This window comes from Microtus oregoni, unplaced genomic scaffold (assembly GCF_018167655.1).
Source record: "Microtus oregoni isolate MIOR12 unplaced genomic scaffold, Mior012 000148F_ref0000004, whole genome shotgun sequence".
Classification (NCBI taxonomy): Eukaryota; Metazoa; Chordata; class Mammalia; order Rodentia; family Cricetidae; genus Microtus; species Microtus oregoni.
Window position 1 is genome coordinate 69,204 of NW_024544798.1, and position 27,303 is coordinate 96,506.

Genomic DNA, 27,303 nt, shown 5'->3' on the forward strand with positions numbered 1-27,303 from the left:
AGCTGTCTTTCCTAATGAGATGACCCCAGGCCTCACCCATTACCAATTAAGAGAACACAGGAAACAAAAAACATTGGCAGGTCCCACAGTGGAGGCTATGACTTATTTTGAGAGCCCAGAGGTTTATGAAAAAAAATTTAAATTGTATATTTATAACTTATAGTCCTGAAAAAAATTCTTAAAAGCAAACCTAAATTTCCAATAACTTAGAATAGAATCACTTCATAAATTCAGAATAATATCTCTTTGCTAATAGTTTTTAAAGATCTCCCCGTTTTAGATACTTGCACATGACTTACTGCAATCCAGTGCTCAGAAGGCTGAGGCAGGAGGACTGCCACTAGTTTAGGGCAACCTGGGCTACACAGCTGAGTTCTTAGAGAGCAGACAGTAGCCGAAGTCCTTTTCCATTTCCTCCCTAGAGCTCAGCTCATTGGGAGAGTGCCATGGAGGCACCATGGGGCCATACTTTAACGCTCTCCCCAGCATCCTGCAGACTGAAATGGGTGTGCCCTAGAGCTCCTGAGGAACTCCCCAGAAGAGCAGGGGCTCTGTTCTCAGCTCCCCAGTGTGTTTCCTCTGCCCTGGCTCCCTCACCTCTCACCACCCAAGTAAGTGTTGAAAGCGCACGTGGCTCTGGGGACACACAGATGGAAACGAAGAGGAATGGATTTCACTTATTTGTGGGTTGTCTAATTCAGCTATCAGATGAGGACAGTGGGAATGGTGGGACTTCTAGTTAGACAGTTCAGCTTCTTTCCTTTCCCTTTCCCCAGATCATCCACGGATCCCGAGAAAGGTCCAGTGGGAGAAGATCAAGAAGATGCGGCTGAGGCTTAGCTGGGTGGCAAACACCTGCCTAGATGATGGGGAAGGGGCATCACAGAGGGCTCTGCTCTCCAGAATGGTGGTTTCGGACAGTGAGCTCAGGACAAGGCCCGTGTCCTGGCCATGTACCTGCTTACGATTCAAATCCATAAGCACTGTTTCACTGCAGTGAAAAAAGCATCTAATTTTGTCGATTGCTTTAGCAGTGACGACTGCTTTGGTAATAATAATAGCTAGCCTTCCATAAACTAAATAAACTGGGCCCACAGCTCCAGGGTTTGGGGATCAGACAAAAGCACTGTATCAAGGAGGAGAGCCAGAAGATGTATGTGTAGGTTCTCGCTGGTTCATTTTCCTACTGGCTTGAATTTGTCTGAGAGCCAGGTAGACAAGAACGGCATGGGAGCCACAGCCTTTGGAGATACCCTGTCTGAGTGAGGAAAGCAGAGGCTGGCAAAGCCATTCACACGGCTGCTGCTTTCAACAAAACTAAAGAGCCATCATAGTTGACAGCTGGAGATCACCAAAAAGCACACTGGGGGGAGCGGTTAATGGTGACGTTCCCACGTCAGCTGCTATCAGCGGTGAGCATGGTGTACTAACAACAGCGAAATCTCCATGCTGTCTCTGAAACTCACTTGTAAATCTGAGTCCATTAGCTGATGGGAGACTGCTAGCCTGACCTTTGTACCAGGACAGAGGAGGACAGAGCGCTGCTGAAACAGACCTCTCTATCATCATTTCATCGTTCCAGGAAGCAAGGTTTGCAAGGACTGCAGCTTGTGCTAAAGAACAAGATGCTGACCTTTGTCTCATCTTAGCAATCCATACAACTTAGGGTCCTTGAACGAACTGGAGAGGAAATCATTCTACTACTGATGGAGGAAGGTCATTGGCTAATAAAGGAACTGCCTTGGCCCATTTTATTGGTTAGAGGATAGGTGGGAGGAGTAGACAGAACAGAACGCTGGGAGGAAGAGGAAGTGAGGTCAGACTCGAAAGCTCTCCTCTCAGGAGCAGACGCCTGAGAGAGACGCCATGCCCCGCTCCCGGGATGAAGCTCCGACCCAGGATGGACATAGGCTAGAATCTTCCTGGTAAGCGCACCTTGGGGTGCTACACACAGATGATTAGAAATGGGCTAAATTAATATGTGAGAATTAGCCTAGAAGAGAATGGGCCAAGCAGTGATTAAATGAATACAGTTTGTGTGTTGTTATTTTGGGGCATAAGCTAGCTGAGCAGGCGGCCAGGGTGCTGGGAACGCAGCCCCGCCGCCCATATTACTACATACTACAAAGTGTTTTCCAATAAATTTTAATTTTTTCTCTAAAACCTGGCATGCATTTGTTGGTTTAATTAAATGTATACTATTAAGTGTGTTAACTTGGAAAACGTGCATTGTTTAGTATAAGATCACAAGAACGATTTCAAATGAACTGAAACATGCAATGCTCTGCTACAAACATGGCTAAAACACTAGGCATAAAGATACAGTATACGAGGTCAGTGAAATGACTCAGCAGGTAAAGGCACAAACCACATAAGCCTGGTGACCTCAGCTTGGTCCCCAAGACCTATAAAAAAGGTGTGAAAAGAGAACAATCAAAGAGATTGTCTTCTGATTTCCATACTCGAATGGTGGCACATGCACACACAGCACAGGCACACGTGAGCACATGCATACACATATACACTTTAATAAAATATTATATTAGAACTAAATTCTGTAGGGGAAGTGAAAGGACGGTAAGTAAAATAGTACAAATTTTTCAATGTTAGTAAATTGCTTTGCTGTGAATTTGTACTGGATAGCTGACTCTCCTGAATGCATACAAACAATTGACTATATGTGTGTGTGTGTATATATAAATATATGTATATACACACACATACAGCAAGAGAAAGAGCATACCAAGAAACAGCCTTAAATTTCTTATGAAGAGTCTGTCAAGGTTTTAAATGCATATCTACAAAGCTTTCGAAAGCTCTCTTAGGAGGTATTTAAGCAAAAATCTTGAACACCACTATTCTAGTCAGCACAGTGTTGCAGGTGTCTCCCCAAGGTTAAAGCAGATTAGGGAGAGCACACTGCCTTGTAAGCAGTGAGAAGACCTCACAGACAGGTGTCAGACACCCCTGTCGGAGAGTGTTCTGTGGACAGGTGTCAAGCATCCATTGTTAGAGCACATGCCCGGGGACATGTGTCAGGCATCCATTGTCAGAGACTGTTGCCATGGTCAGGTGTCAGGCATCTACTTGTCACTGACTTTATAGAAATGCAAAAGTGCTGTATATGGACCATGTACAAGGCTGTTTTCTGGAGTCACATTTAAGACCTTGTTGAAAAAGATGGAGATAATAAACCAAGTTCACCTAAGCCTCATCTTCTCTTCATCAGTCAAAGGGCAGTGAACTGCCAGAGTAGCAATTACTCATGAGAACCAACTCCTTTCTTTGACATCCCTTAACAGTGTTCTCAGTGCTGTGACCCTTTTAACACAGTTCCTCATGTTCTGGTGACCTGGAACCATAAAACTTATTTCGTTCCTACTTCAAACTACAATGCTGCTAGTTATGAATTATAAGGTAAATATCTGATAAGCAACTCCCCACGGAGTATTGACCCACGTGTCAGAACCACGGCTGCAGCTTAGTTTGCCCGATAGTCCTCAGAAAAGGGGCACTCACCAAAATCAGCCTGGCCTTCTGCCAGGCACGAGCAGTAAGCACACCTCCATCACCAGGTGTGTGTGTGGGGGGGGGGGGGTCTTTACATAGACTTTACATAGAAAAAGGGTGGATTTGAGATGTAAGAGGATGGGAGAACTACCCAGGTCAGGGCAGCTGCAGCTCCTGCCACAACACGGACAAGTTAAGTGCTTTGTGTGAATTCTAAGCCTTCCAAGGTCCCGTGCTGTAGCTTCAGTTCACAGATGGGGAAACTGAGTACCATAAGGAACTCGCCAAGAACACACACATGGTATAATGAAAACACAGGTCACAGACCCTAGGCCTTTCACTTCTGACACTACGCTACGTTGCCAAAACAGTGGTTATGTGATTTAATGCTTTAAACATCTAGGATAGAAGGGATTCCCATAAATAAATCATATATATATATACTTTCTGAAAAGTCTGTTAATAATTCATTACAGACTGACGGGAGCAAGATCTTTTTGTTGTTGTTGTTGTTTCTGCCTCCAAACTTACACACATTACCTATACAAAAATATATTATGCAATATCCCCAGAGTCACTGGCTTGTAGGGCTGGAACAGACCCTATCATTTTATGGGCTAGGGCAGACCAAGGCAGAGAGGGAGCAGACTTGCCCGAGGCCACCCAAGTAGGAAGAGCCTAGGGCACAGCAGAGCTCTGCACTTGGGCTGCAGGGTTTTCTGTGCCCTCCGTTCCCACTGTTGCTGACCCAACTGTCACACTGGAGATTTTCAAAACCTTCAAATTATATAGAGTTGAGGGAGAAAATTACGATTTGAACTTCAAGTGTTGACACTTGAAAACTACCAACCACCTTTCAATGCAAGTGTTTTAGCACTGTCCCGGGGGGGGGGGGGGCTCTGCACAGGCCCCTGGAAAGGGGATTCTCAGGATATTCCATGGCAACGTGGAGATGCCAGGTCCTCCACACTGCTGCTGGGCGTTGATACAATTTACATTAAACAAATGTTTTGAAAATTAGCTGTTCACAGTTCCAATTTCAGCTTCCCCTAGGGTTTAATGTTAGCCAAATACTGGTACAGTAAGCAGACAATGTGTTTTATTGTGTGGAAGAAAAACAGACCACCACCACAGACTCTCTGCTTTAGTAATCAAGGGAAAAGCTGAGTGTTCAAGTGATTATTGACATATGGTTATTAGGAACATAGCTACTAGGGACTAGAAAACACACACACACACACCCTCCACAAATATACACAATACTACACACATATACACACACAACACACACACACCACATACACATGCAAATACACACATCCACACAAATACACTCACACCATACACACAAATACACTCACACATACCACACACACATATATACAAATACACACATCCACACAAATACTCACACGCACACACACCACATATACACATAAATACACATGCCACACACTTCACACATACAACTACAAACATCCACACAAATACACACCACGCACACTCATACATACAGGTCCATTCACTCGCACACTCCACAAAGAACAAATTCCTGGTGTTTAGTGAGCTGGAAAGTTTAGAAAATCACTGGGCAAAACCTACAACAGGAAGACTAGGGTCAAAACCTACAACAGGAAGACTAGGGTCAAAACCTACAACAAGAAGACTAGGGTCAAAAGGACCAGGACTCAGTCAGGTCTGCTGTAGGCACTGGTATCTCAAGATGTGTTCAGATGGCACTACTTGAGTACATGAAAGAGAGTAAGGGCCAAGTTCAATACATGGTTCTACCCTGCTGGTGCCAGCACCTAGTTCCAGGGCCTTGCTGTAGGCCGCCAGGCCCCAGGGGTCTATTTTCAAGGGAAAAGAGGTTTGGCTTCTCTGCATTTCTTCTAACATTCCAAAGGGCCAGGCCACCTGGCACTTGTCCTGCTTCCTCTGCCCGTCCCTTCCTCCCAACTGCAAACAGAAGAAGGGGGAGAGAACCTTCCAATCTGCTTACTTCACAGTTAGGAATGAATGGGGAACATTCTGTAAAGCCCCTCCCTGCCTGCCCTGCCTCCTCCAGGACTCCTCCTGTGCCAGGTGGGACACAAGTCTCTGGAGAGGACGCCTGGCTGCTCTTCAAGGTCAGGATTCTCTTTCCAGGAATGCGAACGATTCAGGGCCTTGGAAAGGGGTTTCTTTAGATTTAGATCTAAGGCACACTCACAGCACCTTCTCCCCAGCTAACACACGCTTCAAAACACGGGAAGAGATGGGGATTTTTTTTGCCCTTTCATGAAAATAGCTTAGGTCATGCTGCCGAGAGGGCTTTCCTCCCACAGATCACGGCCTGGACATCACACACCAGGGAAGAACTGAGGAACTGCCCCAATCCTGTACTGCTGACAGCTGTCTGCAGTGTTCCTGCTCAAGCACACCCAAAGGAGGACACATTGCCATGGAAACACAATGACACTGTACAACTCAGCACCAAAGCAAGTGGGCAGAAGGTCCCTCTGAGGACGGTATGGCGGCCAAGCTCTGGCAGAAGGAAACCGTTCCATAGGCCCTCACATCTATGTGGGAGACCAGGTCAGAAGGTGTGGGGCTGGGCTGCCACCCATCTCCAACTGCTCCTGGATACCCACTACTCATCCCCAAGTCACAAGGGCTCAGTCCTCCAACTGTGGCCAGGTCCCAGGAGGCACTCTAGACTACGCAGGGAGCTGGACTCCCACATGTTCCTGTCTCAGCCAGTTTCCCAAACAGGGATGGGGATTAGCTCTGAAGAGGGCTCGCGAGTTCCCCTGTGACCTTATTTACCCCATCCCACACATCCCTGCCAGATCCCATACCTTAGACTTCCGGGCCCCCTTCTTGGCTCCTGTTTTCTTAGCCACTGGCTTCTTCTGGGATGGAGACTTGGCCTTTTTGGCCGGTGGAGGCGTGATGATGGCTTCCAACTTTCCCTTGGATCCTCGCTTCTTCGCCAGCAGCTCAGGGTGGATATTGGGCAACACTCCCCCGCTGGCTATGGTGACTCCTTTGAGCAACTTGCAGGAAAAGCAAAGTCACAGGGGGTGAGCCAGACCACCTGCTCCAGGAGTGCCCTGCCTGACTCAAGTGGTCGGCCCTGTTCATACATACCCTGCCTCTGTGGCAGCTACAAGGACGGGACAGGACTCAGACGACACAGGGCCAGAGTCCTTCACTCATCACTTGGTTTCAGTTTACACTATCATCTCTCCCAGGAGAGGTGGGCACCCTTGCCAACCCCCTACCCCACTCCCAGTGAAGTCCCAACAAAAAAAGAAGCTGCTCCAGGTCTTGACAGCCACCACAGGCTCTCCTGGGCCGCCTGAGTGTATTACTAGCATGCGGGGGGAGGGGGGGCAGGCTGGAGAGCCCCATACCTGGTTCAGCTCCTCATCATTGGCCACAGCTAACAGGATGTGCCGGGGAGTGACCCGTCCCTTCTTGTTGTCTCTTGCTGCATTGCCAGCCAGCTCCAGGATCTCAGCTGTAGGCAAAGAGGAACATGTGGTCATTTCAAGGTATTAGAGAACTCACTTGCCTCTGTACCTCATGCAGGACGGGGCACAAGAAAGAGCTAACCAGAAGTGGGAAACTACAGGTATGTTTTCTAGGCAGAACTTCTGGAGAAACCAGGGAGAGTTTAACAGAAAAGATGGGCAGGATTAAAGGTTCCACCTTTCGTTTTGGAAATGGAAAGTTGGGAGGAATGGGGACCAGTGGAAGGCCACTGACTAAGTCCGCGGTAGGACTAAAATAGAAATCCAGCCCTGCTTCCATCTCCCAGAGCTGCCTGGGAAGGGTGTTTGGAGTGGATGTGGCCAGAAGGACACAATACCTGCACTTCCGGTAATACATCACCCACCTGTAGAATATAGGGGAGGGGGCTTGATACAGACAGTGCTTGAGAAATCTTTGGTGCCTGAATCAAGAAAGAACACCTGCACATTTGGATTTGAAGTCAGAAAGCTGTGAGTAGACTTATAAAGTCAATGTCATGGTCATATAAAACAAAGGGGTGGGGATAATACAGGCTGAGGAGAGCTAGGAACAGAGCCAGCTACGGTGTGTTCCTTTGACGGGATCCTCCCAAGTCATTCTGAAGACAAGTGAAGAGGGCTGAACATGGGAGTCACATCCGAGGAATGGTCTTGATGATGTGGATGTTCTTCTGTGCATGTGTTGCTTTACTGGTTGATGAAAAAAGCTTTTTTGGCCAATGGCTTAGCAGAGTGGTGCCAGGCAGGAAATCCGAACAGAGAAAGAGTGGACAGAGTCAGGGAGACGCCATGTAGCTGCCAAAGGAGGACACACTGGAACCTTAGGAACCTTACCGGTAGGCCACAGCCTCATGGCCATTCACAGATTGATAGAAATGGGTTAACTTACGATGTAAGAGCTAGTTAGGAATACACGGGAGTCATTGGCCAAACAGTGTTGTATTAATATAGTTTCTGTGTGATTGTCTGGGTCTAGGCAGCCAGGAACAAAGGAATAGTCTCCTACTACAATCTTTCCTAAATTGGACAGTAGCATGGTCAACTTGAAGGGGGCATTCTTGTTCTTAAGGAATTTATGCTGTGGCTAGATAGCTCAGGAATTAAGAGCACTGACTATTCTTTCAGAGGACCTGGGATCAGTTTCCAGCACCCACATGGCAGCTCACAACTACATCTAAGTCCAGTTCCTGGCAACTGACGTCATCTTCTGGCCTCTGCTTGTACTGAATGTGCATACGCACACGTGTGCACACACGCACACACGCGCGCACACACACAGGAAAACATTCACACACATAACGTGAAAGTAAATAAAAATAAAACAGAAAGTTCACGCTCAAGTATTTAGGAATGGAGCGTCCTGACGTTGTTGCGAGAACAAACTGTGGCAACTGCTGTTTAATCTGCTAGGGTCAGAGTCCCTCTTCCCAACCCTGTCTTTTGTAACATGTACAGACCTGAACTTTACAGACAAGTGATATGTCTAAATGAAATAAGCCAGGCACAGGAAGATAAATACTGTAAGAGCCTACTAAGATACCAGATCTACCTAAGCTTAATTTAGAAGTTGGGGCTAGGGTGGGGGTGTGGTGATGGGAAATGAGGGTCAAAGGGTAAAGGTTGAGTTATATTTTAGGGAGAGTTCTAATGGTGTGTCCAGGATGGTGACTGTAGTTTGTAATACTATGTATCTCCTAATCACTAACACGTATTTTAAATGTTCTCCAAACCTAAACACAGGAATATGAAGGACAAGTATGCTAACCAGATTAACATACTAAGTACACACATACAAAGCAGCACTGTACCCTGAGTATAAAGATTGGTATTTATCCATTAGGAATAATACAATCCTTTTTTCCAGCATTTTGTATGTCTAAAATGTCTTCAAAACAAAAATCACGAGGGGGAATAAAACAAGACTGGGAGGCGGGGTCTAACATATAGCTGATGCTTACAAAGTCAATCTTCCTGCCCTTCAAGGCAGTCTCGTGGGGCAAACACAGATCGTCCCCATTACCAATGGCACTGGGGAGTGCCCTGGCAAGAGATCCCTCCAGGCTCCCTGCTCGGCAATACAGTTCCCTTGGTAACCCTCACTGTCTTCATGGGATGTGCAGACTGTTCCTGACTGTGTCATCTGTTGTCCACGCTGTGGGTCTGCCCATGCCACCTGTGATGCCCTTCTATACCACCCTCCGGGCCAACTCAGGTCTGGCCTTCTGCTAGCACTGACCAAGGCCTAATAATTCCAGCTTCGCTGCATGTTCTAGATTACCCCCACAAAGTCTGTGCTTGGACACACCCTGGGACAAATAGAGATATACTGGCAGCTGTGTGAAAACCAAGCCTCAAACTTACAATACTCGGGCCGTCTATTGTGCTTGCTTTGAGACACAGTTTTACTTTGGTCTTAGACTTACTAGGTAATCAGGCTAGCCTCAAACCTGACTCTCCTGCCTCAATCTCCTGAGAGCTAGCTTAGTGCAGGCATCACCACACTTGAGATAGTATGTATATTTTTGAGATTAGCAACTAAGCCCCATGCCAAACTTGTTACATTTGTATAAAGACAAGAGTGTATGTGGTTACTCATGAGCACTGTCGTAATGACAGCAGGCAGAAGGGGAATCAGTCACACTTGGCACAGCAGGTCACTGTCCCTAAATCCAGGAAATCATTTTGCTCAGTCGTCACCCAGAGACAAATAGCCTGCATCTGAGAAGGGATGCAAAGGCACTGAGGTCTCCGTCTTACCAGCAGGAAGGGAGACCGAACAAGACTGCACAGGAGGCCAGAGCTCTAGGGAGTACCAAACTGGGCTTCATGTACAACAGTCACAGTGTGAGGCAGGAGACTGGCCAACCCCTGCAGGCACTAACTGGAGACAGGTTTACCTTTCCACCCTAGCCTCACAAGGTGATTCTACAACCTCAGTACGCACGGTTTCTCAGTACTGAGGGAACTGTTCTCTCATGGGCTCTCATGGTAAATGAAGAGGTTAGCTGTAGTGCCTCAGGATGCAGAAATGCCTGCTTGTGGTCCAGTGGTGCCTCAGGTTCCTGGCCTTGTGGTGAAGGAGGAAATCCACAAGGCTACTGTTCTACCTTCAGCTCTAAAGTTAGCAAAGTAGGTACCACATGCTCCACAAGAGCAGATTCTGGCAGTAAAGGGCAGAGAGAAGAGCCCACCAGAGCAGTTCCAGGGCTAGAACTCGGCAGTTAGGAAGGCTTTAGGGTGGTCTCTGGCATCACGGAGCTCTGGAGCCCACTCTTGGATGTTTCCTAGTGTTGTAAACTAAAAAGCGGTGCTAGAGAGAAAGATACCATGCACAGAGCTTATGTGGAGGGGATGTTTATTAGGGAAAGATAACATAAAACAGGAGAAAGGAAGGGGGAGACTGGCCTCTGGGGATAGGAGCAGCAGGAGAAAAGAGAAAAATGGACAGAGAAAGAGAGAGGGGGAGAGAGAGAGACAGGCAGAGAAGCAGAGTGGGGGGGGGGACAGAGAAAAAGAAAGAGAGGTGAGGTGGGCAGGGCACTTTTAAAAAGAAACAGTGAATGTGCACAGGAGGTGCTCTGAGTGGCTGCGGGCTGAAGACATATCCTGTCAGGACCCCAAGGACAGGCCAGTACAGACACCAGAACACTAACATCAAGCCTCTAGCCTCTAGCATACTCCCCTCTTAAGCCTTTCCTCCTTCCCTGAAGCTTTAGGGAAGGAGGAGCCAGAGTGTGCAGAGGGTGCCTGATAGGTTACAGTCTGCTGACCCTCCTGCCTAAAATGCCTTGCCTGCTCCTTTTGGAACAGAGGGAGCATACAGGAGCCTACAGCGCCACTCTGAGCCCACCACATGACAAGCAAACATGGGAGCAGTTTCTTGGAGAAGCAGCCTCTTTTCTCTTCTCACAGGAGTGCTAACAGAAGGCTTCCCCAGTCAGAGGTGGGGTGAAGGAGAGGTGGGGTCTCTCTGGGGTTTCTGACTTTTTGTGGGTTTTGTTTTGTTTCCAAAACTGTCCTCAATTCTCTGTGCAGGGAAATAGCAGATATGAAGACAGAAGACCCTGAGTGGTGCGAGCAGCTGATGGGGGGGGGGGGGGGGGAGACGGGACGGAGATAGACTGTGAGAAATGGATAGAAAGCAACCGAATGCTTCAGAAGCAGCACCAGAGGTCAAGGGGTGCACTAACCCCCACAGACCTGAGGACACCCAGCTTTCACTAGCCTGCCCCTGATTTGTGGCTCCAGCTTCAATGGATTAGTTTTCCCTTGGAAAACTTTAAGGACACCTTGTATGTTGCCAGTTTAGCTTGGATTCAGAGAGGCCAGCTGGAGTCCCATGGGAATGGTGATGTGAAGAGAGGAGGGTGGACAGTTGTAGGAACGGGGGCTCCTGGAAAAGAGCATGGGAATGATGTCACTCCCTTGCCTTCTGGACCAAGGAACTGAAGTCCAAAGCTTCCTTTCTGCAAAACCCAGCAATGTGCACAGGCCAAGATAATGTCCAGCACTAGGTTCCTAGCACCAAAGAGTGGGCCCTGGACTCTGCAGGGAGGAGCAGGAGCTGTCCACATTACAACAGTACAACAGTAGGTGCGGCTTGGACAGACTCCAGCTGACTGAGCCAGTACTGTGGTTTGTTTACTCGCATGTGTTTCTAGATGGATAGTAACCACAGTAACACTATCACGAGGGGACACACAAGACAGAGCACCTCAAAGACACACCTTTGACAAGAAATGTGCTCCACACCCAAGCTGCCTCTACACTGCATTTTACAACAGGTGAGAAAGAAGAAGGGCAAATCCTGACTGCAGCTGTGAGCGCTCGCTCCTTGCTGAGCAACAGGTACCCTCTGCCCTTTTAGAAACAGCAATAAAGTAACAGATTTCCTGGCCAGGATAGGGCCGCCTGCTGCATGGAGAAGGCGAGATACAAACTGCCAGGCATTCAGCAGAACAGGGTGGTTCCTGGTTGCTCTTCAGGGTACACTGGTCTTTACACAAAGGGAGAGGAAGGTTGCTATGAGACTGTGGCCGGGTGTGGGTGTGAACACCAGAGGGAGGAGGGCCTGAGCTCAGCTCTTCTGAATGTGACCCTCTCATTGGTGAGTTACATGGAGGGCAAGATCATGGGGGGCTCTGAGCTGTAGGGCAATTAATTCCTGCGACCGCATCTCCATGGCTTCCAGGGCTCAGTGCCTAGACCCTTCCTCAGAGGGCTGTTTAGGAGCCGGTGACAAGCCATGGAAGGCTGGGATGGGAGCATTAGGAGACAAGAACCAGAAGCCCGTGCCAGGCCCTTCACCCGTGGAACATTCTTCCTGGCCAGAGACAGGCTAACTGTTATGGCTAATGACCAACACTGGCCTGGTTTGGGGCCCGGAGCACACGAGGTCAGCTCCAGAGGGGATTGTAAATACGGTAAAAGCTCCCCAGGCAGAAAGGCTGCATGAGGCGCACTAATGGGTACTTTGGTAGCTGTTCTTTTAATACTGTTTAAAGATCTGACTAGAAAGACACCCAAGCACCCCACTCTTGGCCAGGTCTCCTGGCTTGTGGTGACCAGGACTGGTGATATGGTCTTGTCTCCTCAGAGTGCACAGCTCTCGAGCCTCATTGAACATGATGGTTTTAGGGCAACATGACAAGATTCCCATGGCCCTGGACAAGGCCATGATTTAGCAGCCCTTTCATCTCTGGGACAGCTGGCTGAGCAAGAATACTTCTGACAGCCCTGCTTCTCAATTTTACCCCAAGCCCAAAGGTTTAGAATCTCCCCTCCCCCTCCCCCACACAACATCTCCAACTATAGCGCTCTGCTGTATGGAAGCATTCCGTCTACCTTCCTTAAGGGAGATGAAGTCATGGCTTGCAGAATTAGACTCTAACAGCTAACAGGTGATGTGGTGAGGCTGAGCCAAAGTCCAAACACAGACCTTGCAATAGGAAAGAATCTGGGGCTTTTAAAGAGCTGTTTGAAGCATCTCGTCTAACAAAAGAAAGATCGAAAGTAACAATCAGAAATCAAAGAAAGCAAATACTCGCGTAATCCCAGGGAGAACACAGATATCTGCTGCAGAGCCAACAGCATGACAAGGAATCTGTTCATTGTGTTTCTTTTGATTGCTCACCCCTCCATGGACTTCACGAGGTTCAGAACTGGGACACCATTCCAGAAGGCCTTAATCCAGTCAACCCCAACTGGAGGATGACCGCTAAGAGTTTCCTGTGTCATGGTGACAACACCATGATCCTCTCTAATTCCCTCAGTGACCCTAGTGTCTGCTGCCATGTTCACCACAGAATCCACCCCACCTTCCAGGTGGGGAATCGCAGAGACTAAGGCTGGCAGAGTTGTCCCCTTGGTGGGGCTCCCTGCTGTTGGCCTGTCCCAGAATCCACCCTCACCCAACCCTGGGCTTTCAGAGGAACCGGGTATTCCATAAAGTAAAGGCTACGCAGGCACTGTAGACAGTCTTTCTATGCTGAATACAGAGACTTTTCACGAGTGAACTGCTCCACTGCTTCCCACGAGGCCCATGCAGCTCATCCCTGCTGTCAGCTCTATGAACCAGGTGGCATCTGGTCCAGTCCCACAAGGACTACCAACAAGGCAGAACTGCAGCCTAACGTGGAGTCTCTGAAGTATGCTCCACTGGACACGTGTTTTTCACATGTCAGAGTCATATGCGGGTTTGAAGAGGCATGCATGCTAACAGAAGAAACACTTGAACTTTGCTGCCAAGCCCAGTGCTTGAGCAGCTCCAATGCAGGGACCTGTCCTTCACCTCTGCAGGTATGAGCTTCACTTACACCACCTCCAGGGGCCTGCGGCAAAGGGCAGCAGCCATGAATGTGCCATGGGTGACACCAGGTCAGGTCTGATGTCAGGTACAGAGATTTGAATCTTAGCTTCTGTAATTTGCTGTCAGACATGGCTAAGACAACACCCTTCCACATTCTATGAAATATGACTGAGGTTAGCTCTGAGGTTTGTAAGGGCTGTTGCTAAGTAAAAATGCTTAGCAGACTTAGTAACCACAAGCTACTATGTACTAAGGCTACACTATCCTTATGAAGAAGAGGGAGGAGAGGGAGGAAGGGGCAGAAGGGAAAGGTGGTGGGGATGGAGGAAGGGGAGGCGATAGCAGCAGCCCAGCCTTAATTACCAGGGCAAGAAACTAGACTTTCTTTCCCTTGTTTCCTCATCTAAGCACCGGGTGGACAGAGGTGTGTGAGGAGCAGCAGAAACCCTGGTGTTTCCTCCCCAGCAGTTCACCCTTTGCTGTTACACTTAACAGTTTACATATGTTTGAAAAATGCACTTGAACTCTATTAACCTCTGTCCTGCCAGACCTGCCTTGATAGAACACAGCACCCCAGGCAGCTGCACAGGCAGACCCCCAGGCAGCAAGCGGGCTCTGTCTTGGGATGGGGTCAGGGACTTTTATCTGACCCCAGCAGGGGGCGCCATGGCCGGGCAGAACCAGAGCCAGGTGCGGAGACTACAGAACTCTTGCAGCAGAAGAGGGAAAGGGAAGGTGGCCTAAGTAAAGGTGCTCTACCCCAGCCCTGGCTGGTGCTGCACCACCAATCACTTACTTTCAAGGTCTCTAAATTAATTTACAAGGAAATGGTTAATGTGTATGCTTGTTTTAATACGGAAAACCACAGCTATTTGTTCTTCGTTCAGCCAGGAAGGAGTGAACAATCAGATGGCTGCGGAAATGAAATGATTTAGAGCATAATGTAAAGAGGAAGTTCATTTAAAGAGCCCCTACTTGGTACCATTTTCCAGATGGGCTTCTAAAGGGAAACCCAGGCACACAGCAACAAACTGCTGCGGTACACTCTCACATAGGCAGCATGGCCATGGGGAACCAGAATCAGAGAGAAGTAAAGGAAACAGAAAGAAATCAAAACAATAGTGAATGCCAAGTGGTGCAGCTCCATGCTGTCCCACAGGCTTTGGCTACTACAAGTCACAAGTACCTCGGACACTGCCTCCCAGCCTGCACTGTCTTCTCAGAGCAAGGCTGCGAGCACAGGGAACGTCAGGTTGCTCTCCATGGCTGAGTGTTTCTAGAAGAGTAGCCAAAGTAGCAGAGTGTCACAAAAGGAAGGACCCCAAGAGGGACTGCAGCTCCTGGGGCCACCCTCATTAGTCCTACCTTTGTACTATCTGTGGATTCCTGAGGCTGAGGGTCAGTGTCTAGGCACACGTGCATAAGCTCAGTATACACCCTGCACTCCATTCTCCCTCCTTTGAGGGGCCAAAGAAGAGACATTGGTCCAGAAGCCTCTTGCCCTCCACTGCATCCCCAGCACTCCTGAGCAACACAACCTTGCACACTGATTGCACAGGCCTTCCATTTGAGGCCTGTGGGGTTCTCCTGAGGCTCCTGGCTATGCAGATGCTCCCTAGAAACTTGCTATTCTGTGGCTGCCAGCATGGGCCAGATCCTTCCTGAAACCCCAGCCCAGGTCACTCGAAGAACCATGCCCTCCTGGCTTCTACCATTTCCAACTCATGCTCTGGAGTCCCCTCACCCTTGGCCTTGTACCTGTCATCCCCTGGTCTCTGTTGCAGGACCTCTGTTTCCCTGGTCCACCAGGCCACAGAAGGGTCTCTGGCCCCTGCACACTCCGGTAGTAACATGTGTCTGTCTGCTCTGGAGCTGCCCCCTCAGGCTTAGCCTTCACTAAGAACTAAGACTGGATGTACACCAGTCCTCCTGGGGGTCACCAGGGGCTACCTGAAACAAGCAAGCACAAAGTGGACTAGTGGTCCCTGGAGACCAGTGGGGCCTGAGGTAGGGTCAGGAGGTCAAGGAAAACGGTACTGCCTCAGGCAAGTTGTCCTTGTTTTCTCAATGAATGAAGACACTGACTCTCAGCAGTCAGCATCCGGATTTATAAAGACAACAGATAAACGTTGCCAAAGTCTACCTCAGCTACTAATCACGACAAGTAACATCAGTTGGGATATAAGGACGATCATAGCTATCTGCAGAGCGTCTAGTTTCCAAACGACCCTGCCAGCTGAAATGGGAGCCATAGGAGTAGGCTTCTAAAAGATGCAAAACAGCTCCCTTCAGACAGACAGACATGTGTAATCATATAATGAGAGGACATCGGGCAGTCCCATAAGTTACAGAAGGGGGCAGCTCTGAAGACCCGAGACCACACACGCTCCAGCCACTAAATGGAAGATGCAATTTCCTAATAAAGAAGCAGCCAGGGTCTCAAGAGAAGGTAGAAAAGGAGGGATGGAAGGTACCCAGAGCAGCAGGCAAAAGGTGCACCTGGCAAATCCAAGGAGGGTTTATGTCACCTCCTTGGCAAGCAAACCTGCTCATGGTATAGATGACAGACCTTGGGGACTTTAGGAGCAACAGGAAAAGGCAGTCTGTGTGAGTCTTCTAAATCCCTCCTGCTTGCCAGTAACAGCTGCCCCATCAAGTGCCCCTCCTTCCACAGGTGTGGCCATTGCTCAAGTTCATCCCAATTCTGCTTCATTTAAAACTCCAGGCTCCAGCGCAGCTCCAGTTTCCCTGCATCACGACCCATCAGTGCCCTGCTCCCTCCCAAAGCCTACCATCTTGACTAGTGTCCTCCTTCAGGAAAGAACTGTTCCTGCCATGCTGTGGGACTTCAGGCCCCATGCGAGGAGCTCGGCTACCACCAGAGAGATGGGAGAGAAAGGCTCAGTCCCTGTGCTGGATCAAGGCGACAGCCTCTGATATGGTTGACACATGGGACAATGGATACAAATCCTTTGACTCCTACACCCAGCTTGTGTACTTGTTCAGGGCTCGGTGAATCTTTCACAAGTGGGTCATTCCGGATGAATTACTGACTGAGAGGCCCGATCACTGGTGTGGTCGGGAGGTGTGGAAGGCGGTGCATGGGCTGTTCTCCAAGGCCCTGGCCTGGTTTCATCTATGAGAACACAGGCTCTGGATACAGTGCGGGCGAGGACCATGGGGACAAAGTGCCATCCCAGAGGAAAGCAGGCAAGGCTGGGCTCGGGGTGTGGCAAGCCCTGTCTCACAGCCCCAAGTGAAGACTGGGCTGGGGAAAGGGGTAGAGGCGGGCTAGGTCCACCCCACTCAATCCACCTGTGCATACCATGTGAGCCCATTACCCTCTTGGTGCACTGAGTTGTTGTTTTTTTTTTTTTATTTCATTTTCTAGATTTATTCTGGAAAATTTATTCAAAGGAAAAGACTATTTTCACAAAGTACATATATAAAAAACAAGGGAGAAACAGGTAGTCAAAGCACAGAGAGAGATCCTAGGCCTCACTGAATATCCTTTGTCAGGTGAATTTTACCAGGGGAACTTTTACCTACTAAAAAAATAAACTGGACAAAAGGCAAGGCAATGCATACCATTGGGTATAAGAAACTGCTACGAGGGGGAAGTATGCAACAATTCAGACCAATAAAACAGAAAAGGGGTCCAGAAGGAATCCCCATTATCCTGTGTGATCCAGGCAGCAGCTAGATCAGGGAAAAGATAAGGTCTTCAGTTAACCGTGTTGGAGTAACCAGTTTACCACATCAGGATAAATTCCAAATGCTTTAAAGTAAGAATATAAAAAATAAACCACTACAAACAGACCATTTTTTCCCGTGGTGTCAATACCTACTCTCTGCCCTTCACACAGGTCACTCTTGCGAGGAGGAGGGAAACCTGCTGGAGTCGAGAAGTGGGAGGGCAGTGAGAAAGGGCAACAGCGTAAGAACATACGGCTGGGGATGGCTCAGCAGGAATGGCTCCTGCCACCAGACCTGATAAAATCTGAGCTCAGTCTCAGGAGCCTAGCTCCCAAAAGTTGTCTTCTGACCACCACACACGTGCCATGGAAGCAATCTCCTGTACACACATATACACATACAAAATCAATAAGCATGAAGTGTGTGTCCGTGTGTGTCCCCTTCTGAACAGTGACTCAGAGTCCAACAGAAACGCACTAAGGAAGACATTGCATTGGGGTGGAGAGATGGCTCAGCAGTTAGAATACTGCCTGCTCTTGTCCAGGGCCCAGGTTCAGTGCCCAGCTCACAACAGTGTGTAATTTCAGATCTAACGGATCTGTCCTCCACTGTACACACATAGTATGCTTACATTCATACAGGCAAAACACCCATACAGATAAAATTAAAACAAATCTTTTGTAAAGATTTTATACCATTATTTAAAGAACATACAATTGTAAAATTTAAATATGATAACAGAAAATTATGTAAAATCAAGAAATTATATTAAAATAAATACAGACTAGCTGACATTTTTTAAGAGCTCCAACAGAACTTAGAGAAACTGGGGTATCGCTGCAGCCTGGCCTGGGGACGACTCAAGTGGCAGAAGCACTTTCCAGTCTGATGACCCATGTTCGATCCAGAAACCACAGAGAGCCCAAAGTGATGTGCACTCCTAGGAAAGATAGGAGCAGAGACCCAAGAACCATCCAGAAGCTCATGGGCCAGCATGACAGACCCTGCCTCAAAAAGAGGGTGAAGACAGACCCCAGAAACTGTCCTCTGACCCCCACGTGCCCCGTGGCACTGCACACCAGCCACAGATGTTGTCCTCTGACCCCACGTGCCCCGTGGCACTGCACACCAGCCACAGATGTTGTCCTCTGACCCCCACGTGCCCCGTGGCACTGCACACCAGCCACAGATGTTGTCCTCTGACCCCCACGTGCCCCGTGGCACTGCACACCAGCCACAGATGTTGTCCTCTGACCCCCACGTGCCCCGTGGCACTGCACACCAGCCACAGATGTTGTCCTCTGACCCCCACGTGTCCCGTGGCACTGCACACCAGCCACAGATGTTGTCCTCTGACCCCCACGTGTCCCATGGCACTGCACACCAGCCACAGATGTTGTCCTCTGACCCCCACGTGCCCCGTGGCACTGCACACCAGCCACAGATGTCCTATGACCCCCACATGCCCCGTGACACTGCACACCAGCCACAGATGTTGTCCTCTGACCCCACGTGCCCCATGGCACTGCACACCAGCCACAGATGTTGTCCTCTGACCCCCACGTGCCCCGTGGCACTGCACACCAGCCACAGATGTTGTCCTCTGACCCCCATGTGCCCCGTGGCACTGCACACCAGCACACAACATAACATTTTCTGACTGAACCACAGATTATGCATCATTGAAGAGAGAGTCAATAAACTGGGAAAACCCAGAGGGCTTTTACCCAGATCAGAAGAGCTTATCTAGAATGTTCAGAAAGAGATGGGGAAAAAAATAAGATTAACAGAGGAAGGTGGAATGAAACACTATCACATGTTAAATCTGTCATCTATAAAGAAAGACCGAGATACCGTCAAGTTCACAAACAACCCGAGAGTATTTACCATGAACAGACATACATCCCAGAAGGAAGAAAGCACATTAAGGTTGTGGCATGTGAAGCCTGCATTTCAAGATGCTATAAGCTTCTCTTGGCCCAAGAAAAACAGGCCCTTAATGTAGAAGTTGTCTGTTCTTCTGCAGATACTGGTGGCAAAAATAAAAATGCCAGATTGCTTCATCAAGAGATATCATGGGGGTGGGGGGAGAGCTGAAAGAAATGAGTGGAAAGAGGATCATTTCAGGGTTAGGTAGAAACCTGGTACAAGGGAAAGTCCCAGGAATCTCCATGGATGACCCCAGCTAAGACTCCTAGAAATAGTGAATACACGGCCTGAATTGGCTGGCCATCTCCTGTGACCAGGCAAGATCTCCAGTGGACACCAAACCAGCTTCAGAATCCTTGATCTACAGCCTGCCCTGCCTATGAGCTGTGCTGGGATAAGGGTGGCACAGAGACTGTGGGAGTGGCCAACCAATGCCTGGTCCAGCTGAGACCCATGCCAGGAGAGTGAGCCCACTCCTGGAGTGTCAAAGACCTAGGATAGAACCAAAAATGATGACAGAAATACAAAGTCAATGTAATGATGCCTAATGATACTCTGCTATTCTCATAAGAATAGTGACTACCCCAATTGTCATCAGACAGGCTTCGTACAGCAACTGGTGTAGACAGCTGCAGAGGCCCACAGTCAAACATTAGGCCTAGTTTAGTGAATCCTACTGAAGAGAAGGAGGAAGAATTGTGGTAGCCAGAGGACATCACAGTAAAACCCACAGAATCCACTAATCTGAGCTCAGACGCTCCCAGGCTTAACTGACAACCAGGGAGCCTGCATGGGACTGACCTAGGCCCTCTGCATATATTTGTGACAACTGTAGAGCTTGGTCTTCTTGTGGGGCTCCTAACAGTGGAAGCAGGGGCTGTCTGATTCTTTTACTGGTTTTGGAGACCCTCATACTGGGCTAGATTCCTCATTCTGGGTTGCCCTACCCAGTCTCAATACAAGGCCAGGTGCTTAGTTTTACTACAGCTTGATATGTTGTTGCTATCCATGGGAGGCCTGACTTTTTCTGAATAGAAATGGAAGAGACGTGAATGGAGATAGGGAGCAGAGGGAAGGTGGGAGGAGGGATTGGTAGGAGAGGAGGGAGGGGAAACTCTGGTTGGGATGTAAAATAAATGCATTTTTTTTAGAGAGAGAGAAAGAGACCATGAAAGCACAGTGAGCCTCCACACTCTACAGTTCTTAGGTGCTGTGGTTTATCTTCACAATGGCAGAGATTTTCAATAAGTATAGTATAATGTGTGAACAGGTATGTAAACAGTCTCAATATGGATGTTATACTTGGCAACAAAAAAAAATTAAGTCAAAATAGACCACAGATCTAACTGTATAGAACAAGAACCATAAAATTCATAGAAGGTAATGGGGAAAAAACCTTGATGTCTTTGGGTCTGATGAAAACACTACAGTCCCATCTGTGAAAGAACGAACTGACAGGTTAGCCTTTGTTGAAATTAATTTGTTCTGTTTTATGAAAGACACTGTCAAGGGCTGGAGATGAAATTCAATGACAAAGCATTTCCCAGCACTTGTGAAGTCCTAGGGTCAATCCCCAGTGCCACATTAACAACAACCTCCCCAAAAAAGAAAGAGAGAGAAAGAATAAAAGAAAGGAAGGAAAGAAGGAAGGAAGGAAAAAAGGATGAAAGGAAGAAAAACAATGAGTTGAGTGTGGTGATATCGCCCTACAACCTCAGAACTGAGGATGTTGAGGCAGGAGGATTCTGAGCTTAAGGTCACCCTAGTCCTCGCCAACATAGATACACAGTGATTTCTAGACCAGCCTGGATTACAGACTTCAAAATGGGGGCGTGGTAGTGCTGACGTGGTGACACAGGCCTTCAATCCCAGCACCTGAAAGACAGATCTTTGCGAGTTCGAGGCCAGACTCATTTACACAACGAGTTCCAGGCAAGCCAGGGCTACACAATAAGACCCTGTCTCAAAACAACAAAATAAACATACAAAGAAGCCTAAGCACTAAATGATAACATAAATTAAGTCTGATATAAATATGTGATCCAGCCCTGGGAGAGAATGGGGATCCGGGACAACTATTTCAGAGTATCCAGGACCCATCTGCTCCATGGACATTTTAGGAAAGCCAGATTAGTCAGTGTAAGCCCTAACAATAATATATACACGTCTTTACACCCACAGGTAAGTGTAATCTTCACCCCTAACCAAAGAAATTTCGCTTTGCAACAGAGAAACCACAGCCAATGAGATGCAGAGCTATGGATCCCAGTGTGAAAGGCTACACGTACAAAGTAGTCCTGCACCTAAGGCTCAGGAACACTGCAGAAAGAGGGCAAAAAAAAAAAAAAAATCATAAGAGCCAGAGGCTCAGGGAATTTGCTAGTAATGTCAGAAGCTACGCCCATAAAGTCTCACCACATCTGCTCAAACGTGAGCTGAATAGGGATGGTATCAATGGACACGCCGAGGTGGAGCGGGAAAAACCCACAAGGCCTGGGAGCAGGAGAGGTAGTCTTCTCCAGGGAAGAACACATCAACTGTTTGATGAAAACATACATGCAAGTAACACATGGACTAAGCAGGTTATATTTAGGAATATTTATGTAATATATATATTTATGTAAGTAACATATACATATATGCATGTAGTAACAATGAAAGAAGAGGCCATGAATTTGAAGCAAAGTGGAGAAAGTTTGGCGAGGGGGGAAGGGAAGGGAGAAACATATTACCTCAAAAATCAAAAGTAAAAAAGAAAGGAAGAAATAAGAAAGAAACAAACTAAATCCAGATCAAGGACTCTTTAAGAACTCAGCCTGGAGCTCTACAGAGCCTGTGCAGCAGTGCAGCAGAGGAGGCCAGTCCTCCAGCCCTCCTGCTCCTCCACATCTGCAGGAAGGCGACCCTTGGCTTCCAGGCTCTTCCCTTTAGCCCTAAAGTATACCCCAAGGGAAGCCATTACTACTGACACCATTCAGTTAGGGAAGTAGTGCTGAACTGATTCTTGTTCAAGGGCTCCCTGGAGTCATCTGCCCCTCAAGAGATGAAAGACTGAGGTTGCAGGTGGACACAGCTCCTGAATCTCCTTAGTCACTCGACAGTTTAGTGCAAGACTCAGCATTAACTCCATAGTCTGTTTCCAATAAAAAACACTGATAGTTCATGTTAGTGACAGCCAGACTAACGCTGCTCATCCTGCACACAGGGCTGCACAGCCAGCTGCTCCCTCTGGTTGGTGGGATTGTAAGTATGTTTCAGTTTCCTAAACTTTCCAACACAAAGTACTCACAAAGCCAGAAAAGGAAACGGATCCAAAATGGCCTCTGCACAGTTAACTTTAAATTTCAGTAGCCTCCACCTTTCTTCTTGTTGCAATCCTGTCTCCTTAAAATTTTTGGCTTCTCAGTTCTGTGTTTTATTTTAATTTAAGGAAAATGAGGTTGGTGCTGTCATAGTGTCAAAGCAGTCATGCAGACAAGGCACGCAGGCATTCCAAGGCTGTACAGCATCACAGAGCTCAGCCTGAATATATTCCACTTTCTGCTCTATTTTTAGCTGTGTTAGTTCAGGACACACTGGGGTGTCCCAGAAAGGAAAGCAGCAAAGAGATTTGGGATTCATTTTCAAAGAAAGTGACAGATTAAACGCAGGCCCTAACTGCAGGCCCTGCCAAAGCCAATCTTCAGTTTGGAGGATCCTGTCTTTTTCTCCACAGAAGTGGCAAGTGTGGGCTGGGCGGTGGTGGAGCACGTCTTTAATCCCAGCCCTTGGGGGAAGAGGCAGGCGGACCTCTGTGGGTTCGAGGCTAGCCTGCTCTACAGAGCAAGTTCCAGGTCAGGTTCCAAAGATACAGAAAAACCCTGTCTCGAAAACAAACAAACAAAGCAAGGACAGCTGCGAGTTGCAAGGCACATCTGTGTAGCAAGGTTGTTGTTGCCAGGAGAGTTCTCTCTTCCCTTTCCCTAAGAGATGGGATAGGAATGGTCTGTGGCATATGCAACATTTAGCCCAAGTTAGAGACCAGAAGCCCCATGGTGCATGGGTGAGGACGACCATTTTGTTGGCCAAACCCAGTTGGCAGGAAAATGTCGAGCAGTCATGCCTTGTTCTTGGGGTTTAGTGCAGGCAGTCCCAAGCCCTGAACCTCATTCAGGCTGAATAGTGACCATCAGGTCACCCTGGGGGTGGAGGAGTGGGGGAACATCTGCTTCTCCAAGTCAGGAGTTAGCCCTGAAACTTTACAACCATCAGTCAAGTATCTGACCTGTAGCACTGACCACGAGAGGTCATGGAAAGGCTCTAGCCAGGGACGAGACGCAAGACGGAAGACCAAGGTTAGAAACATGGGGGATGGGGTGGGGTTTTGGAAATGGAATGAAAGAGTAGGGGATGATCAATATGCAAGTACTGATGTCTTCATTATATTATACGTTTTATAGATTTGACCCAAGCAAGGCAGAAAAGCCACAGGCCACCACCTCATCCTACAAGATTCACATACCAATATGAAACTAGGTTTTTAAACATCCTAGCTTCAACTCAAATCAATGGTCCTGTAGGGATATCCTATCCTGGGAGTTGGTAGCCAACATTTCCCATTCTGCTCATCTGCATGACACCCTTTGCTGGTGGATTTCATTTGGGCACACAGGCTTCAGTCACTAGAATGTTAAATACAGAATAAAAGGTATGTGGCAAGATTACATAACAAGGGATGGGACAAAAACAGGAAAATTATCTGATCATGGAAGAACCAGGCCTGTTCCCGCAGGGCTTTGGTTGAGAGGCCGTGAAGGCTCTTCCTTCCAGGGCAAGCTTCTTGAAGGCCGAGCTCTTGTTTCCAGCCCCAGTGTGTAGCACTAGGTCCCTTCAGTAGCTTAGCGCAAGCATATATAGCATGAGCATAAAACTTCCCAAGGTGACTGTCTAACTTAGATATTTCAGCTGTCTACATTACAGTTCTCTATGGAGGAGACCTGGGTATTCCTAGGTCCAGCTTGGAGAATCAACGCCAAGCCAGACTACAGTTCATTCTTTAAGGTGAAGCTTTGTGTCTCCTAACTTAGCCCTCCTCAGATGCCACCACTTTGGGTCCCGTGCTCCTAACTATCATAGCAAAGTATTCATATAGGTATTTCTTCTTTATTTCTTATGTGAGATGTCCTTCTGTATATATGTTGCTCTTATTGGTTAATGAATAAAGTTGCTTTGGCCTATGGCAGGGTAGACTATAGCCAGGCTGGAAGAGATCTAGAGAGAGCAGGTGGAATCGAGACACCATGACGCTGCTGAAGGAGAAGGACATATTGGAACTTACTGGTAGGCCACAGCCTCAAGGTGATACACAGATTAATAGAAATGGTTTAAGATGTAAGAGCTAGCCGATAAGAAGCCTGAGCTAACAGGCTGACACGTGTTATAATTAATATAGTTTCTTTGTGATTATTCTGATCTGGGCGGCTAGGAAACCTAAGAGCAGTCTCCAGTTACAAAAAGACACCCACTGTCTGGAGCATGGATCCACATAAAACCTAAAAAGACTTAAAAAAAGAAGAAGAAGGCTTCTAGACCCACAAAGAGAGAGGGGGGGGGAGAGGGAGAGAGAGAGAGCGCGCGCCAAACACAGCTTCTTGGTGCATTTTTTTCTCCAGATAGGCTCTGTTTGCTGGTGGCAAGCAGAGGTGTGACTCCTTTAAGGGATGGCTTCCTGGCTCACCATTAGCAACAACAACAACAAAACAAACAAACAGACAAAACCAAAAAAAACCTTGCATTTTCCAGGTTTGTGCTGGCAGCACGAACTCTGGCTATTTGAGAGGTCCTGTGCTTAAATGGGGTTTGTGAGCAGTATGCTACTAGTTCCTTAATGGCGACAAAGACCCACTGCATCCCTGGAGCTGGAGCCATGAGCATGGCTAGCAGAGGCAGTAAACATACCTTTGTCATGTTGGATGGGGTGGAGCCAACAGACAAGGCCATGGAGTTGGTCCTAGCCACACCCACTTAGCATTTAGGAAGAAAAAGGTGCTCCTGGTCAGAAAATGATTACAGATATGCAATAAAGACAGAGTCAAACAAAAAAAGACCTCTGAATGGGTCACAATGTTGGATATATGTATATGGGCTTACGAGAGAGAAGAAAGAGTACAGAAAGTCATAAATTAAAGAAGTAAAGACAGTATTAAAAGGAGTAAAAAAATTAAGCCACATAAAGATGGGACATGCATAGAGAGTCTGGATTATGTATATTATTGTGTTTTCTTTAAATTTTTTGATTAAAGAGACACATTTGATTCTGGATGCTGCTACACTAAACCAACATATATATATTACAGGTATTTTGACTTTAAAATTTGAAACTAAGGATATGTTACTTTGAAAAAAAGGTTCTGCTTTTGTTTCCACAGAAGGTAAGAATCTGTGGATTCCTTCCAGGCTGCTGTGGTTTGAAGAACCAACAGCCCCCAAAAGGTGTCTATGTACCCTAAAAATAATTCACCCAACAAACAGCAGAAAAGTGACTGCTGAACTTTCCAAAAGATGGGATGGTTCTTCAGGGTTCCTGCTTTACAGAAGAAACTGCCAGAAATTATGCAGGACACAGAAGAAAGCAACTGATGAACTTTGCCATTACAAGACAAAATAGATCTTTAAATTTTCTGCTTCATAGAAAAGTCTGATGGATACTATGGCCTGTAGGCTGAAGATGGATGCCCCAGCATTGCAGAGAAACTTTGGGTGACAGTCCAGGCAGTAATATGTATCTGTCAATTCCAGAGTTTTAGACATTGCTTGCAATGCATTTCCTGTTTACTTGGGTAATTTTGTATCTTTCTGGAGTCTTTGAAGAGTTGAAGACAGATAGTTACAGTTATAGTTTGGCTTACTAATGATAAAAAGATAAATTAGATATGAAACTTTCCAGATACAAATAGACTAAATATTTTAAGTATAATTCTTATTTGATAACTTGTTTTACATATGTAATTTTGCTATGTTAAAGTTAAAATCTTCCTTTTTACTTAGAAAAGGGGAGATGATGTGGGATGTCCTTCTGTGTTATGTGTTGCTCTTACTTGAATAAAGCTGCTTTGGTCTGTGGGACAATAGTTTGTACCCTGTCAATTGTATTTTAATAAAACACTAATTGGCCAGTAGCCAGGCAGGAAGTATAGGCAGGACAACCAGGCAGGAAGTAGAGGCGGGACAATGAGAATGCTGGGAAGAGGGAAGTGCAATCTACAGTCCTGACCCAGCCACAGAAGAAGATGTGACTGCCTCAGCAAATAAGGTACCGAGTCATGTGGCTAACATAGACAAGTATAATGGGCTAACATAAGTTGTAAGAGTAATAAGAAGCCTGAGCTAATGGACCAATCAGTTTAAAACTAATGTAGACCTCTGTGTGATTCTTTGGGACTTAATGGCTGTGGGACCTGGTGGGACAGGAAGCCTCAGCTCGGTGTAATAGGCCAAAAGCTGGGCCATCTCAGCTCCTCCATAACCTGAGAAATCTTTCAGATTTCCTTCAGCGAATGACTGGGCTCCTCCCACAGGAACCAATGCCAGCTTCAAGTTCCAGAGCAAGATGCACTACCACCTCCTCACATCCCTCCATCCTTAAGAGGAATAAAAGACAAGTTGCATGGCTGACCCTGAAAATACAACCTCCACAATGTGAAACCATGCTCCGAACCTCTGGTTCACAGGGTACCACCAGCTCAACACCTTCCCAGGCTAGTTTGGCCTCAGCTAGGTGTAATAGGCCAAAAGCTGGGCCCTCTCAGGTCCTCCATAACCTGAGAAATCCTTCAGATTTCCAAGAATGTTTTAGAACTCAAG

General features: G+C 47.4%; 1 protein-coding gene across 4 annotated transcripts in view; it reads right to left on the reverse strand.

The window, feature by feature from the left end:
• LOC121444918 (core histone macro-H2A.1) overlaps positions 1-27,303 on the reverse strand; it is a 65,683-nt gene that overhangs the window by 21,597 nt on the left and 16,783 nt on the right. For all 4 annotated transcript variants that reach the window (XM_041646861.1, XM_041646860.1, XM_041646858.1 and 1 more), the window contains exons 3-4: positions 6,909-7,015; positions 6,351-6,548 (exon numbers count right to left, since the gene is read on the reverse strand). In XM_041646861.1, the coding sequence (XP_041502795.1) occupies positions 6,351-6,548; positions 6,909-7,015 (305 nt within the window). The remainder of the gene's footprint in view (positions 1-6,350; positions 6,549-6,908; positions 7,016-27,303) is intronic.